The sequence below is a fragment of the Vigna radiata genome, unplaced genomic scaffold (assembly GCF_000741045.1).
Source record: "Vigna radiata var. radiata cultivar VC1973A unplaced genomic scaffold, Vradiata_ver6 scaffold_354, whole genome shotgun sequence".
Taxonomy (NCBI): domain Eukaryota; kingdom Viridiplantae; phylum Streptophyta; class Magnoliopsida; order Fabales; family Fabaceae; genus Vigna; species Vigna radiata.
Window position 1 is genome coordinate 199,700 of NW_014542191.1, and position 13,996 is coordinate 213,695.

A 13,996-nucleotide genomic window follows, 5' to 3' on the forward strand; every position below is an offset into this window, starting at 1 on the left:
CTGTCAACACCTCCGTACCAGTCGCCGCAAGCCGCCGCCAATGGAAACGCCGATAGAGATCTCCTCACTCCCTCCTCTCTTTGCGCGTGAGAGAGGACTCTTCTCCTCCTACCCTAGGTCGCGACGTCACCGGAAACAATCCAGGGTAACGGTTTCCCTCATCAACCTCTGGTCCGGTGTGGTTCGAAAACCACGTCGCCAACGAAACCAACGTCGTCGCCGCGAATCGTGACTCTTCGCCGATGTTGTTGCTCACTATCGCGTATCAGCCACACCATAACACCGTGATTGAAACGCTTCCACTGTATCGTATTTTTTGTTTGATTTGCAGGTGAATCTTAGACGGTGCTGGAGGCGAATGTCTTCTTCCCCGGTTTGCCTTGATTGGGTTTTGTGTGATGGAGGAGGATAATGCTCCAAACTGTTAATGGGAAATCATTGGTGTTGGAGATGATAGGAGCAATGGAATGGATGACGGGATGGCGTTCTTCTCTGTTTTGGTTTGGTTTTGTAGGTTGAAGGTGAAGGTCCTGATGTGTGCCTTGTATGTGATGGTTGAAGGGATCAATCCAGTTAGGGGAATGACAAGTTGGATGAATGGAGAGTGGTTTCTGTTTGGTGTTGATCAAGAATTAGTTTCTATTTGGCGTTGATGGGGATGAGGAATTAGAGTGGGTGTGATGGATGATGAGGCATGGTGTGCGTATGGGTGTGAAAATGTCGCAGGAAGATAGATAGATCAATAGAAGTTTGGGCTGAAACTTTTTGTTAATTCCAAAGACAAAATTGAAGTTGGATGGGAGAATCTGATTCCTTGTTATTGGGGTCAATAATGGATATTATTGGAGGTGAAGAGAGGATTAGGCAGTAGTGAGTATTGGAGGTAATGGAGAATGGTTTTGGTTATGTCGTGAGGGAGAAAAATCGTTTCTATTCTTGAGTGAGGGAGGAATTAGGAATCAAGAGGAAATGTCCTTGGGGTGGCTACGGGTGTAGTATGTGTGTGGTGTGAGTGTTTCAGTGACAGAGGAGATAGTGAGTGAATGATGGTTCGCCTTGTGCTGATAGTGTGATCAGAATTGTTGAAGCGTGGTGTAGGTGTTGAACCAAAAAGGATGGAGTGTGTGATGGCTCTGTTTTCGGTTATGGGTGAGGAGAGAGAGGTTTCGTATTGTGTGTGTCATGGTGATCAGGTGTAGTGTGAATGATCATTCCAGATGAAGGCACCAAATGCGTCATGATTGAAGATGAAAGTTAAGATCATCCTGCTGAAGTTTCTTCCTGATCAAAAATCGTGCTAACCGTTTTCTGTTCCTTGACCCCCATCGAGCACGCGCCCCCCACCTCTTCACACCTTCGTCACCTTATTTCCCCCTTTTTTTTTTTCACGTTTTTAGTTTTGCCACGTTTTCAAAACTTTTTGCTTTTTTTCTCTTTTTTCTTTTTTCTTTTTCTTTCTTTTTTTCTTTTCTTTTTTTCTTCTTTGTTTTTTTGCTTTCTTTTTTTTTCATTTTCTTTTTTTTTGTTTTCTTTTTTTTTCTTTTTTTCCATTTTGAATTAAATCAAATAGTAAAAAAAAATTAATAAAACAAAAAATAAAACAAAAATAACAAATAAAAATAAAATAAAACAAAAATAAAAATAAGTCCTATTATTTAGTTACCCGGACGAAATTGGGTGTTGACAACAGACAATTAAACACAATTCCCTGGTTTATTTAAGTGCAATAAACTAAATACAGTTCAAGAAATAACGACTCATCAGAAATTTAAAAAGGTTTCCACAAAATGCAATGTAGTGTCTTGATCCAAAAGCCTCAAGAGACACTGTCATCACTGGCATCATCCTCGTCAGATTCATCCTTCTCCTCATCATCATTAACCTCAATCTCAGCATCATCCTCTTCCTCATTAGTCTCATCCTCCTGCATCACATGTGCTCTCGTCTGTGCTCTGGCAGATGTGCTACCTCCTCCACTCGAATGGGCCTGGTCCCCAAGCCATGCAACCTGGGTGATAAAGTTTTCCGGGGAAATAAGTTGTCGATCGGGAAAGCACGAAGCAAGACTCCTTAGCATCACAAGCTCGCCTCTGTGCACTGCATCAAGCTTGGTGTCGATCAATGCCAACTTAAACTCCATCATGTGGAAGGGATCGTGCGGGGCAAGCTGATCAGTTTGTGCATGCTGAGGACGCCTGTGAGGATGAGGAGGCTGGTCCGATTGGTCTGGCATGTGGCGCCTATGGGACAGAGGAGGCTGAGGAGCAGGAATGGGTAGGCCCTCCTCATCGAGCAAGAGGTACTGCGTGTAGTAGGCCTGATCAATAGTCTTGCGCGACCTCTCGAAAGGGGGAGTCGAAGTGTCGACCCCTGCAATCTCGCACAAGTGAGTGATCAAAGAGGGATGCCCAAGGGGAGCCTTGGCATTAGTAGAGTGGGCACAATAAGTAATTTCTTGTGCAATGAACTGGCCAACATTGATCTGCTTGCCCTAAAGGATGAAGTAGAGAAGAACGGCGCGGCCGGTGGTGAGATTGAAGACATGAGAGCAAGGAGAGATGTTGGCCTGAATGAATGCCACCCAATATTTACACATAGGGGTGTGGAACGAATGTCTGACATGGAGGGGCTGGCCTTGTCTGTTTCTTTGAAAGTGGCCCCTTGGAACAAACAAGACGCGCTCCACATCCTTGAAGTCAATGCCTTCAAACTCCGCCTCAAGGGCGGTAGCATACTCACAAGAAATTCTTCCCTTCGACCACTGGGTGTTGAGGAAAGTGTTGATGATGACAACATCAAATAGGACCCTTCTGCCCTTGACATAACTCATGAACGGCTCCTCCTTATCAGAAAAGTGGCAAGCATTTGCATAGAATTCCTTCACTACTGCAATGTTAGCAGGTGCAGGAAAAGTGAGGAGCCTCATCCAATGCCTCCTTGACAGCTCATCAGCAAAATCAGGGGCCTCGATTAACTGGTCAACTCGCCTCTCCATAAGAAACCGGCGGTTTTGGACCACCTCAAAGTGCTCCTCATGTCTCTGGGAGAGGAAAGTATGGTTGTGCACTTTTTGTTTCCTTTTCTTCCCCTTATCAATTTTTATAGCAGCGGTTTTGATTCTTTTTGGACTAGAGGAAGAGGCCATGTCAGTAGAAAAGAGAATTAAATAAAGGTTTTGAGGTGTGAGCATTCAACTTAGACAGGCATTGGTAGCAAATATCTAGTATGGAACATAGTCAGGACATTGCAAGGCACAAAGCATAGTGGAAACACAACGAAAGACAGAAAAAAAACTTGCAAGAACAAAACAAAATGAAAACAACACTCAAACACAGATGCAGGCCACATGAGGTGTGATCTAGTGGCGCCTGGGCGTGAGTTTATGTAGAAAAATTTCTGCAGGTGCCGAGGCTTGCTTACCTCTCTGCCAACCTAAAGTTCAGCCCTTTGTCAATGCATTTTCAGCTTTGCATAGAGCAACACTATCCATAAATAATCCACACACTAAACAGGCCAAAAATCATGGTAGGAAGTATTAAGCAATTACACACACTAATCTAGTATCAAAAACACTTTGGCCAGTAACAACAATGCACAATAGCTAGATGTAACCCAATAGATTTGGAATGACAATGCACAAACAAGTAAACGTATACAGAGTAGACATTGCAATTGACAGAGTTGGAATGAATTATGCACACTATTTGCCATGCTCATTAAGACCGCGAAACAACCATGGTGTAACCTGAAAAGCTAACAGTCATCAACACCCACCACGCAGCACTGGATAGACCGAAATTACACATAAAGGAAGTAACCAAAGCACCACAAAGAAATCGTGAAAGAAACCTTCAATTGACCAATGAAAAACTACAAAAGAACCAAAAGAAAACCTACTTGGAGTTGAGATGAGTAATTGGAAAATACTTAGAGGCACGAAAATAAGGCTTGAGGGGAGCTGCGACGCGTGAGACGACGCACTGAGAAAGGTTGCAGCAGTAAGGGTTGCGGTTCCTTGGGTGGAATCAACGAGAAGTTGAGGGAAAGGACCGTGAACAGTGCAATAGGAGCAACAGAGCAGTCCCTCTATGTGGGTGAGAGTGAAACCACAAATGAGAGTGTGAGTAAGTGCTTGGTCGTGGAGGATTGAAAGAGAGTGAGTGGTGTTTGAAAGTGTGGTTATGAGAGAGTCAGTGTGTTTATGGAGTGCGACAAATGCAGTTGAGTGTGGTGGGGTTGTGGATCAGTGCGAAGTGGTGGTTGGAAGTGGAGATGGCTGTGAGAGAGTGAGAGGGAATATGGTTTGGACATGAGAAAGTGAGAGAATGGAAAAGTTAGGGCAATGGGGAGAGTGAGGAGGAAGTGGCGCAAGGGAGGCGCCTGGGCTTAGAGTTAGGTGGAGTGAAATGGGCCACCTACTCTACACTTCAGCCTAATTCAAATTGACAATTTCTGCATATCGCGCGCCCAGGCACCCTCTAGGGGGGCTTGAGCGTGAATTCTACAGAATTCAGAAACTGAAGAATTGCACAACTCGCCCAATGATTTCTTTTTTAATTTGACACTTCTTGGAACTCAATTCAGCCCAGATTAATGTATTTCCATTATACAAACTTGCTCAACACAAAAAGGGGTGAAATTGAGTGCTAGAATGACAAATCAAGTGCACACATCCAAGATCTCTAATTCTACAACTCAAGGCTTCACTTGTTGACACTTTAGGCTTACCTAAACTCAACAAACCAAACTAACAAATACACAAACACACTAGAACACATATAAATAGATTGAGCTAAACCTATTCACATCAAATTACCACAACACTCAATCCTACAACAATGCAACTATTCACATCACAAAACTTCAAATCAAAAGCACATTTCCTAAAACAACTAATTTACACATAAAACATATCAAACCAAATTCAAACAATCAAAACACACTAAAACAACAAAATCACACCAGAGAAGGGATAGAAAACTGGGTTGCCTCCTAGCAAGTGCTTGTTTAACGTCACGAGCTTGACACCATCACGCTCAAGGGTCAACCAATTCAACATTTGTGATGAGGCGTTCAACCTCACCACCCAAGTAATGTTTAAGTCGTTGCCCATTAACTACCCAGCTTCTCCGTGGGTCACCAAAGGATGGATCTGTCAACTCAATTGCTCTATGTGGCTTGACATCCTTAATAGTGAACGGACCAGACCATTTTGACTTCAATTTGCCAATAAAGAGTTTGAATCGAGAGCTAAATAGCAACATCTGTCGGCCCGGATGAAAACCCTTCTTCACCAACTTCCTGTCATGATAGAACTTGACCTTCTCCTTGTAACTCTTGGAAGAATCATAGGCACGAAGGCGCATCTCTTCAAGTTCAAGCAGTTTCCTTTTTCTCTTTTCAATAGACATGGAAGGGTCAAAATTCAACAACTTTAGAGCCGAATAAGCATGATGCTCTATTTCCACTGGCAAAGGACAAGCTTTCCCATAGATTAGCTGGAAAGGAGATAGCCCCACTGGAGTCTTCATCGCAGTTTTGTATGCCTAAAGCGCATCATCTACCTTTTGAGACCAATCCTTTCTAGAAGAAGCAATTGTTTTCTCCATAATCTTCTTTATCTCCCGGTTTGAGACTTCGTCTTGGCCATTTGTTTGTGGGTGATAAAGGGAAGCCACCTTATGCTTGACCTCATAGTGCTTAAGCGCCTTGGCCAGCTAAGCATTGCAAAAATGGGATCCTCCATCACTAATGAGGACCCTAGGAACTCCAAACCGGGTAAAGATTTGCTTTTCCAAAAACTTGATAACTATAGATGCATCATTTTTACGACAAGCAGCTACCTCCACCCATTTGCTCACATAATCAGCAACTACCAGAATATACTCATTGTTGAAAGAAGGAGGAAAAGGGCCAACAAAGTCTATCTCCAACAGTCAAAGACTTCAACATCTTGAATGGCCTGCAAAGGCATTTCATGCCTTCTTGAGATACTCCCTGTTCTTTGACTTTTATCACAATTTCTAGCATGATGGTGAGAGTCCTTGAACAAGGTAGGCCAATAGAATCCAGATTGGAGAACTTTTGTAGTTGTTTTTTCTTGATTAAAGTGGCCTCCATATGGAGAGTTATGACAGGGCCATAGAATCCCTGATGCTTCTTCATTTGTAACATAGTGCCTCAATAGGTTGTCAGCTCCAATCTTAAACAAGAAGGGGTCATCCCATATAAATTGCTTTGCATCATGTAGAAATTTCTTTTTTTGATGCCATGATAGATCTTCTGGTATGACTCCTGCTACCTTGAAGTTAGCCATGTCAGCAAACCATGGCCTCTGTTGAATATGCTGGAGAGTCTCATCTGAAAAGGATTCACAGATCTTTTCTTTACAAGTGACTTCTTCATTAATGAGCCGGGATAGATGATCCGCAATCACATTCTCACTGCCCTTCTTGTCATGGATCTCCACATCAAACTTTTGTAGCAATAATACCCATTTGATTAGTCTTGGTTTGGAATCAGGTTTGGTCAGCAAGTACTTGATGGCAGCATGGTCAGTATAGATGATCATTTTAGACCCAATGAGATAGGGCCTAAATTTCTCCAAGGCATAGACTATGGCAAGAAATTCCTTCTCTGTGGTTGCATAATTGAGTTGGGCACCGTTTAAGACTTTGCTTGCATAGTAAATGGTGTGAAAAATCTTCTCTCTTCTTTGGCCAAGAACTGCACCTATGGCATAGTCGCTTGCATCACACATCAATTCAAAGTCGTGATTCCAATTGGGAGCTATAATCAATGGGGCCGACACCAGCTTACTCTTCAGGATTTCAAATGCCTTGAGGCATTCCTCATTCATGTCAAATGATGTATCCTTTACAAGGAGATTGCTCAAGGGCTTTGCAATCCTGAATGAATCTTCTATAGAAACCAACATGACCAAGAAAGCTTCTTATCCCTTTCACATTTGTGGGTGGAGGAAGGTTCTCAATGACTTCAACTTTAGCTTTGTCAACTTCTATCCTCTTAGATGAAATTTTACGACCCAGAACAATACCTTCAGTCACCATGAAATGTCATATTTCCCAATTGAGAATGAGATTTGTCTTAATGCATCATTCAAGCATATCTCAAGCTTTGACAAGCATAAGTTAAACAAACCTCCAAACACCAAAAAATCATCCATAAAGACCTCAATGCATTTTTCAACTAAATCTGAGAAGACAACCTACATACATCTTTGAAATGTTGTTGTAGCGTTGCACAATCCAAATGACATTTTTCTATAAGCAAAAACACCGAATGGAAAAGTAAAAGCTGTCTTCTCTTGGTGTTGTGGATCCACAACAATTTGGTTATACCCAGAGTAACTATCAAGAAAGCAATAGAAAGCTTGACCTGCTAGTCTCTCCAACATCTAATCCATGAAAGGAAGAGGAAAATGATCCTTCCTTGTGGTTTTGTTCAGCTTTCTATAGTCTATACACATCCTCCATCCAGTTACAGTCCTTGTGGGTATGAGTTCATTCTTATCATTACGAACAACTGTCATCCCACCTTTCTTTGGAACCACTTGCACTAGACTCACCCAGGCACTGTCTAAAATTGGGTATATGATTCCAGCCTCTAATAGCTTCAAAACCTCTTCTCTTACTTCTTCCTTCATCACAGGATTCAATCTTCGATGAGGTTGAGGTACTGGGTTGAAGTCCTCCTCCATGAATATCTTGTGCATGCAATATGAGGGGCTTATTCCTTTGAGATCAGATATTGTCCACCCAATAGCTCCCTTATTAGCTTTGAGAACTTCAATCATTTTTTCTTCTTATGTTGAAGATAAAGAATTGTTGATGATCACTGGTTTGTTACCATCCTCTTCTATAAACCACCCAAATTGATGTTCCTTCTCCTTTCTAGAGTAAATTTTGGGGTAGGAAAGTGGTTTCTCAATTTCTTTCTTCTTTTCAACTCCCTCTTTCTTTTTCTTTTCTCTCGCACTCTCTCCTTTATCAATCTCAATCTCTGTTTTTCTCACCTCATTCTCTTTCACATTATTTTTCTCTCCTCTCTATTTCCACCTCCTCAACTTTCTTTGCTTTGTCCTACCTCTCTTTCTCAACCAAAACCTTACCATCTCTAGAAGTGATGACTTTGCATTCTTCTTTTGGATTGACTTCAGTATTGGCTCCAAAACTCTTGTCTGGCTTCTCTTCTAGCTTTTTGGCCAGTTGGCCTATTTGGATCTCCAAATTCCTGATAGAAGCTTCAGTGCTTTTGTGATTGGATATGGAGACTTGCATGAATTGTTGAGAGTGTCCTTCAACTTAGAAGTCTTGTCTGATAGAGAAGGGTATGGTTGATATTGTTGTTGGTGTGGTATGTTTGATGGCCCAGCTTGGCCTTGGCCAATGATTGGGTGTGGTCTCCAACCTTTGTTTTAGTTACTTTACCGGTTTTGATTACCCAAGTATTTCACATCTTCTTGGGTATTGGCCTGCTTAACACACTGACCATTTGTATGCTCTCCACCACACAACTCACACCCTTGATGTTGGGCGTGTGACACATTTTGGAGCCCTTGCAACTGAGAAACTTTGTTCATGAGAATGTCAAGTTGTTGGGTCATTATCTTGTTTTGAGCCAAGATGGCATCCCGAGATTGTAGTTGAAAGACACCTTTTTGTTGACCCCTTTCATTCTGCAATTCACTGTTATTTGCAGCCATGTTCTCAATTAGCTCATGGGCTTCTTCTAATGTCTTCCATCGGATGTTTCCTCCAGCTGAGGCATCCAACATCAACTTTGTTTGGGATCTCAATCCTCCCAAGAACGTGTTCAGGATTGTAGGCTCATCAAATCCATCAGTGGGTGTCTTCCTCAGTAGCCCCTTGAATCTATCCCAAGCTTGACTCAACGTCTCACTAACATCCTGCTTGAAAGATGAGATCTCCTGCTTCCCTGTGTTAACTTTGGACTGAGGGAAGTATTTGTTGCAAAATTTGGCCACCACAATGTCCCAGGTAGTGAGGCTATTTTCAGGAAATGAATTGAGCCATGCTTTGGCATTGCCTCCTAGAGAGAATGGAAACAGGTTGAGCCTTATGGCTTCATCAGGTACATCATGGAGCTTCACCATGTTACATATCTCAATGAAGCTGGTTATGTGGTTGAATGGACTCTCATGTGATAGACTATGGAATTTATTACTCTGCACAAGATGAATGAGAGCAAGCTTCATATCCATGTTTGGAGCATTGACCTGTGGCCGAGCAATGCTATTAAAATGAAGAGGTTCTGAGAAAGCAAAATAATCCTCCAAGGTGCGTCTAGCTTGCAATCACCATTATCATTCCGATTATCAGCCATATCTTCCACTTCCTTATCAGATGTAGGACAGATGGGTTGCTCAGGAATCACAGGAATGGGAGAAGTTTCTCTTGAAGCCCTGTTCTCTCTTCTTCTTCTGCTATTGTTTCCTTCGTCTGTCTTCTCAACTTCATGATTTAAGAGGAGAGGTTCAGAGGATGTTGTGCTCCTAGTACGGATTGTGCCCTACATACACTAGAGAAAATAGTACTAGAGCACCAAGTTAGCCCAAAACAATAAAAAACAAAAATTATACACAATAAAAAGAATATAAGAATAAAGTCTAAATTGGTTAAAAATCACACAAAAGTAAAGTGTTAACGCCGAGTCCCCAGCAACGGCGCCAAAAACTTGTTAACTCTTTAGCAAGCATACCAAATCCTTCTAAGTAATAAACTGGTAAGATCGGGTATCGTATCCCAAGAAACTCGTACAACACTTTACAATTGTATAACTATCTAACTAATTTAGCCTAAAGAATGATTCTGTTTAATGTGAATTTAGTGCAATGAAAATAAAGATAATGCATGAATGGTAAATTGAACTTCTTGGAGTTAAAACACTTGGAAATGAAATGATTGAAGATGATATGGAATGAAGATGTTGGAGAATGATTTCAACTATTACACTCTCATGCAATGCACATTACTTCTTCGTCATTTATATGCTCATGTCAACCTACTAAGTTACTCAAACCCAATCCCTTGGTAGAGAGAGCCTAGATTTACTCATTAAATCCCAATCCCTTGGCAACCTAACAAGTTCATCTGTATTAAGACTAGAAGTTTAAGACAACTAAAGGTCCAAGCTCTATCCCTAGACACTATTTCCTTTAGGTGTTTACTCCAGTTCAAGGTTCACACAGCATTTCCCAATATCAAGCAAACCCTAAAGTCATGCTATGGTTGATCAAGTCACAACAAGCTTTAAGCAAAGGAAATAAACACTAGCAAATAATGAAAGAAGCTTGTATTCATTCAAAACAAGTGCATTTACAAAAGGGTTTCATAGTTTACATCATTCCCTAATAAAAGGAACTTAGCTCTCTATAGTATGGAGAGCTTGAGCTTACAATAGAAGAAAATGGAAGAGATAGAGATCCAAGGAGGAAGAATGGAGAGTTCCCATAGCTCAAAACCAGCTCCTAGAGGTCCAAAAATGTGTTTTTGTGCTTCAGCCACCAAGAAGATGGCACCCTCGTTGCATGGGAGCCTTAACTAGGTCTAGGGTGCCATGTCAGCAAAAGTCGCGCCAATCCCCCTCTTCTAGGGCGCCCGGGCGCCAGGATTAAACAAAAATAGCGAGGCAAAGGGTGCCCAACCCCTTTAGGGGCACCCAGGTGCCAGGTTTAGGGTGAAACTACGAAGTGAAGGGCGCCCAGTCCCCTTTGGGCTGCCCAGGTGCCAAGTGTTGGTTGGAAATGCGAGTTGAAGGGCGCCCAAGCGTGAAGTTCTGCACTGAACTGCGAGCAGAAATGGGCTCAACGTGAGATTTCTTCATGATTCTTCAAGAACTCTTGTTTTTGCAGCTTTTCCTGGGCTCCCACTCTTGGTAGTTTAGATGCTCTTCCAAAGCACACAAAGTTCCTACAAAACTGGAGGAATTAGTGATGAAAACTTGTATGTGTAACCTATGCTAAAGTTATTCACAAAGTTAGATAAAAGAGAGGATTAAGCGCGTTTCAAGCTTCAAGAGAGTTGATTTGGTAAGAAAATTGCACCCTAGATAATTGTAAGAATTACCGTTATCAGACTCTTAATTGGCAGACTCTAATGACCCCTACGTGAAAGACCAAATCAACGGACTCTAATGTGACATAGATCACACCTAAACGTGAAACACATTCAAATGAAAACATGCAATATAAAATTTTACTCCTATTGTGAGGCTTGTAGCTTTGGCTAACAAGACACACTCACCTGTCTAGCTATGTCAGAAAAAGAAAACAAGTAAAGTTGACAAGAGTTGGAAAGAGTACCAAGGACTCTTCAAATCCTCTTGGACTTAATAAAGGCCTTTTACAATGCAGAATAAACGTAATCAGAAAGCTAACACTAGCCTATTACAAATCAAATTGATCAAACTACAAAAGATTTACAAAACAATAAAGACACTGCTATCACGGTTTGGCTAACAATCCTTGTTCACTTTTGGTACGGTCCATTCTACAGAACTTCACTAGATCAATTGTTGCCTTCACTCTCTTGGTCTAGATCACGAAGCAGGTTGGTCCACTCCTTCCTTTTCTCATCAATCCAAAGTTGCAAAGATATGTAAACTATAATCAGCAGGGCATCCATTCAATACTATCACTTACAAGCTAAAACGGAATAACAATTCAAAACAAAGGGTAAGTTAGATAACTTCCCTATTTGGATGGTTGTTTCAAGCCTGCTCCAAGCTCCACACTGAGGTGTTGGTGCTGTTGTCTGCTCAGAAATTCTTGGCTCCAATTAGACCAACTCTGTACACAAAAACACACCTATTCTAGACTTTCTTCCTAGACTGATTCAGTTTAGTTATGCAAACAGGAATTACACCAAAGCTAGAAAAACCTGCACATGGACATGGTTATTAAACCAGATGCAAATGAGTGTAACTCAAAGCTAAACTAAACTGATTTAACAACCAGTCATACTCCAAACAAATTAGTTTATGTATAAATCAGTTCATGCACAACTAACAAAACTAATTAGGTGTCATGCAAGAGTATGCAACAATCAGTCTGAACAATACTGCAAAACTATTTTCTCAATGCAATTAGAAAGAGGATCTCAAAAAAGAGTAATGGTGCTAATAAGGATTCAATACAGATTTCAACAATTCAATCAGACCATGAAATTTGTAATCACATTCAAAACAGTTATGATACCTGTTAAGACTCTGGTAAGTGTACTGAATCGTATCAAGTAATAATAAGTGGTAAACTTGTTAAGACTCTGACAAGTGTACCGAATTGTATCAAGTAATAATAAGTGGTAAGACCAAGTATCGTTTTCCCAAGAGACTCATGTTAACAAATTGGCAAGCGTACCAAATCGTTCAAGTAATATAATTGGTAAAACCCAATATCGTTCTTCCCAAGAGACTCGAATGGCTTTCTCGTTCACGTGAATTAAAATAATAAGACTTGAAAATAAAAATTAATAAGTTGGATTTGAGAACAAAAATATTAACATGCAAAATAAAGTTGATTCAATTGACAAATGAAAACAATGGATGAATGGATGTTGTTGGGGGTTCACAATTTCATCTAATCCGCTCTCTCTTATCTACTCCTCTTGAATATTAGTTTCATTAATTAATTGTTATGCGACTTTCTTAGCCTCCCCTTAACCCGATCCCTCGACGAAAAGAGCCTAATATTAACTACTGGCTTGCTATCCCTAGCCTCCCCTAGGAATTAATACCGCATTATAAACAGAAGTTAACGCAATTGATCGTCCTACCCCTATCCCTAGGTGGTATTGCAAAATCAAGAAATTACTCACCAGTTCATGTCATTACTGTACGTCCCCATATCAATAAAGACAAACATCAGTTACCGAATGAGTAAAACGATAAAGGCCTTAAGCCCAGATGAGAAGCCAACAATTATCAATCAAAACATATGGAGACCATATAAACTGGTGAGAAATTCCTTGATTAAGCAATACCAACCTAGGGATAGGGGGTAGGACGATCAATTGTTTTTTCTTCTGTTCTTAATTCGTTATTAATTGCTAGGGGAGGCTAGGGATAGCAAGCCAGTAATTAGTAATAGGCTCTCTTCGCCGAGGGATCAGGTTAAGGGTAGGCCAAGAAAGTTTGCATGACAATTAGATAACAAAGCGAATTAAACAAGAGGATTAGATAAGAGAGAGCAGATAAGATGAAATTGTAAACCCCCAACAACTCCATTCAACCATAGTCTTTTTCTCGTCAACTGAATGAAACGCATTGCAAGTCTATTTTGTGTTCATGCATCCACAACAATTAATTTTTCTTTACAAGTTTTACGATTTAAATTCGCATGAACGATAAGGCCTTTCGAGTCTCTTGGGAAGAACGATATTGGGTTTTACAAATTATATTACTTGAAACGATCTAGTACACTTCCTAGAGAGTCAACAAGTTTTTGGTGCCGTTTCCGAGGACTCGAGGTTTACTTTTTTAATTGGTGTGAATTGACTAAAATTTGACTTGATTGTTATGTTTATTTTTATTATTGTTCTAATAAATGTTTTCTAGGGTTTTGTGCCATACGTTTGCAGAATGCAGTATGGACAATAATTTGACTATATGGGCACTCAATTCTACCAAAACGAGTTCAACCACCGGTGGGAACCTCACTCATACGTGGATCAAAGCCAATTTGAGCAAGTTGTTGAGTGTTAACAAACTGGCAAGTGTACCAGATCGTATCAAGTAATAATAAATGGTAAGTCCAAGTATCGTTTTCCCAATAGACTCACGGCACTAAACTGTTGTGTTTTTGCTTAACCAATCAAGACTATAAGAACAAAATATTTTTAGGGTTTTTGAATGTAAAATATGGAAAAATAAACATGAATGCAATTTGATCAATTGAGGTTAAACACAAAAGTGGATGGATGATGTTGATAAAATGAGATGGATTTGTTGGTAGGGT

At 40.7% G+C, this 13,996-nt stretch overlaps 1 protein-coding gene across 1 annotated transcript; it reads right to left on the reverse strand.

Annotated features, from left to right (window-relative positions):
* Window positions 1-5,036: 5,036 nt before the first annotated feature.
* On the reverse strand, window positions 5,037-5,531 carry LOC106779229. The gene has a single exon (XM_014667301.1). It carries the CDS (start codon window positions 5,529-5,531, stop codon window positions 5,037-5,039), a length of 495 nt encoding a protein of 164 aa, XP_014522787.1.
* Between the last annotated feature and the right edge of the window lie 8,465 nt (window positions 5,532-13,996).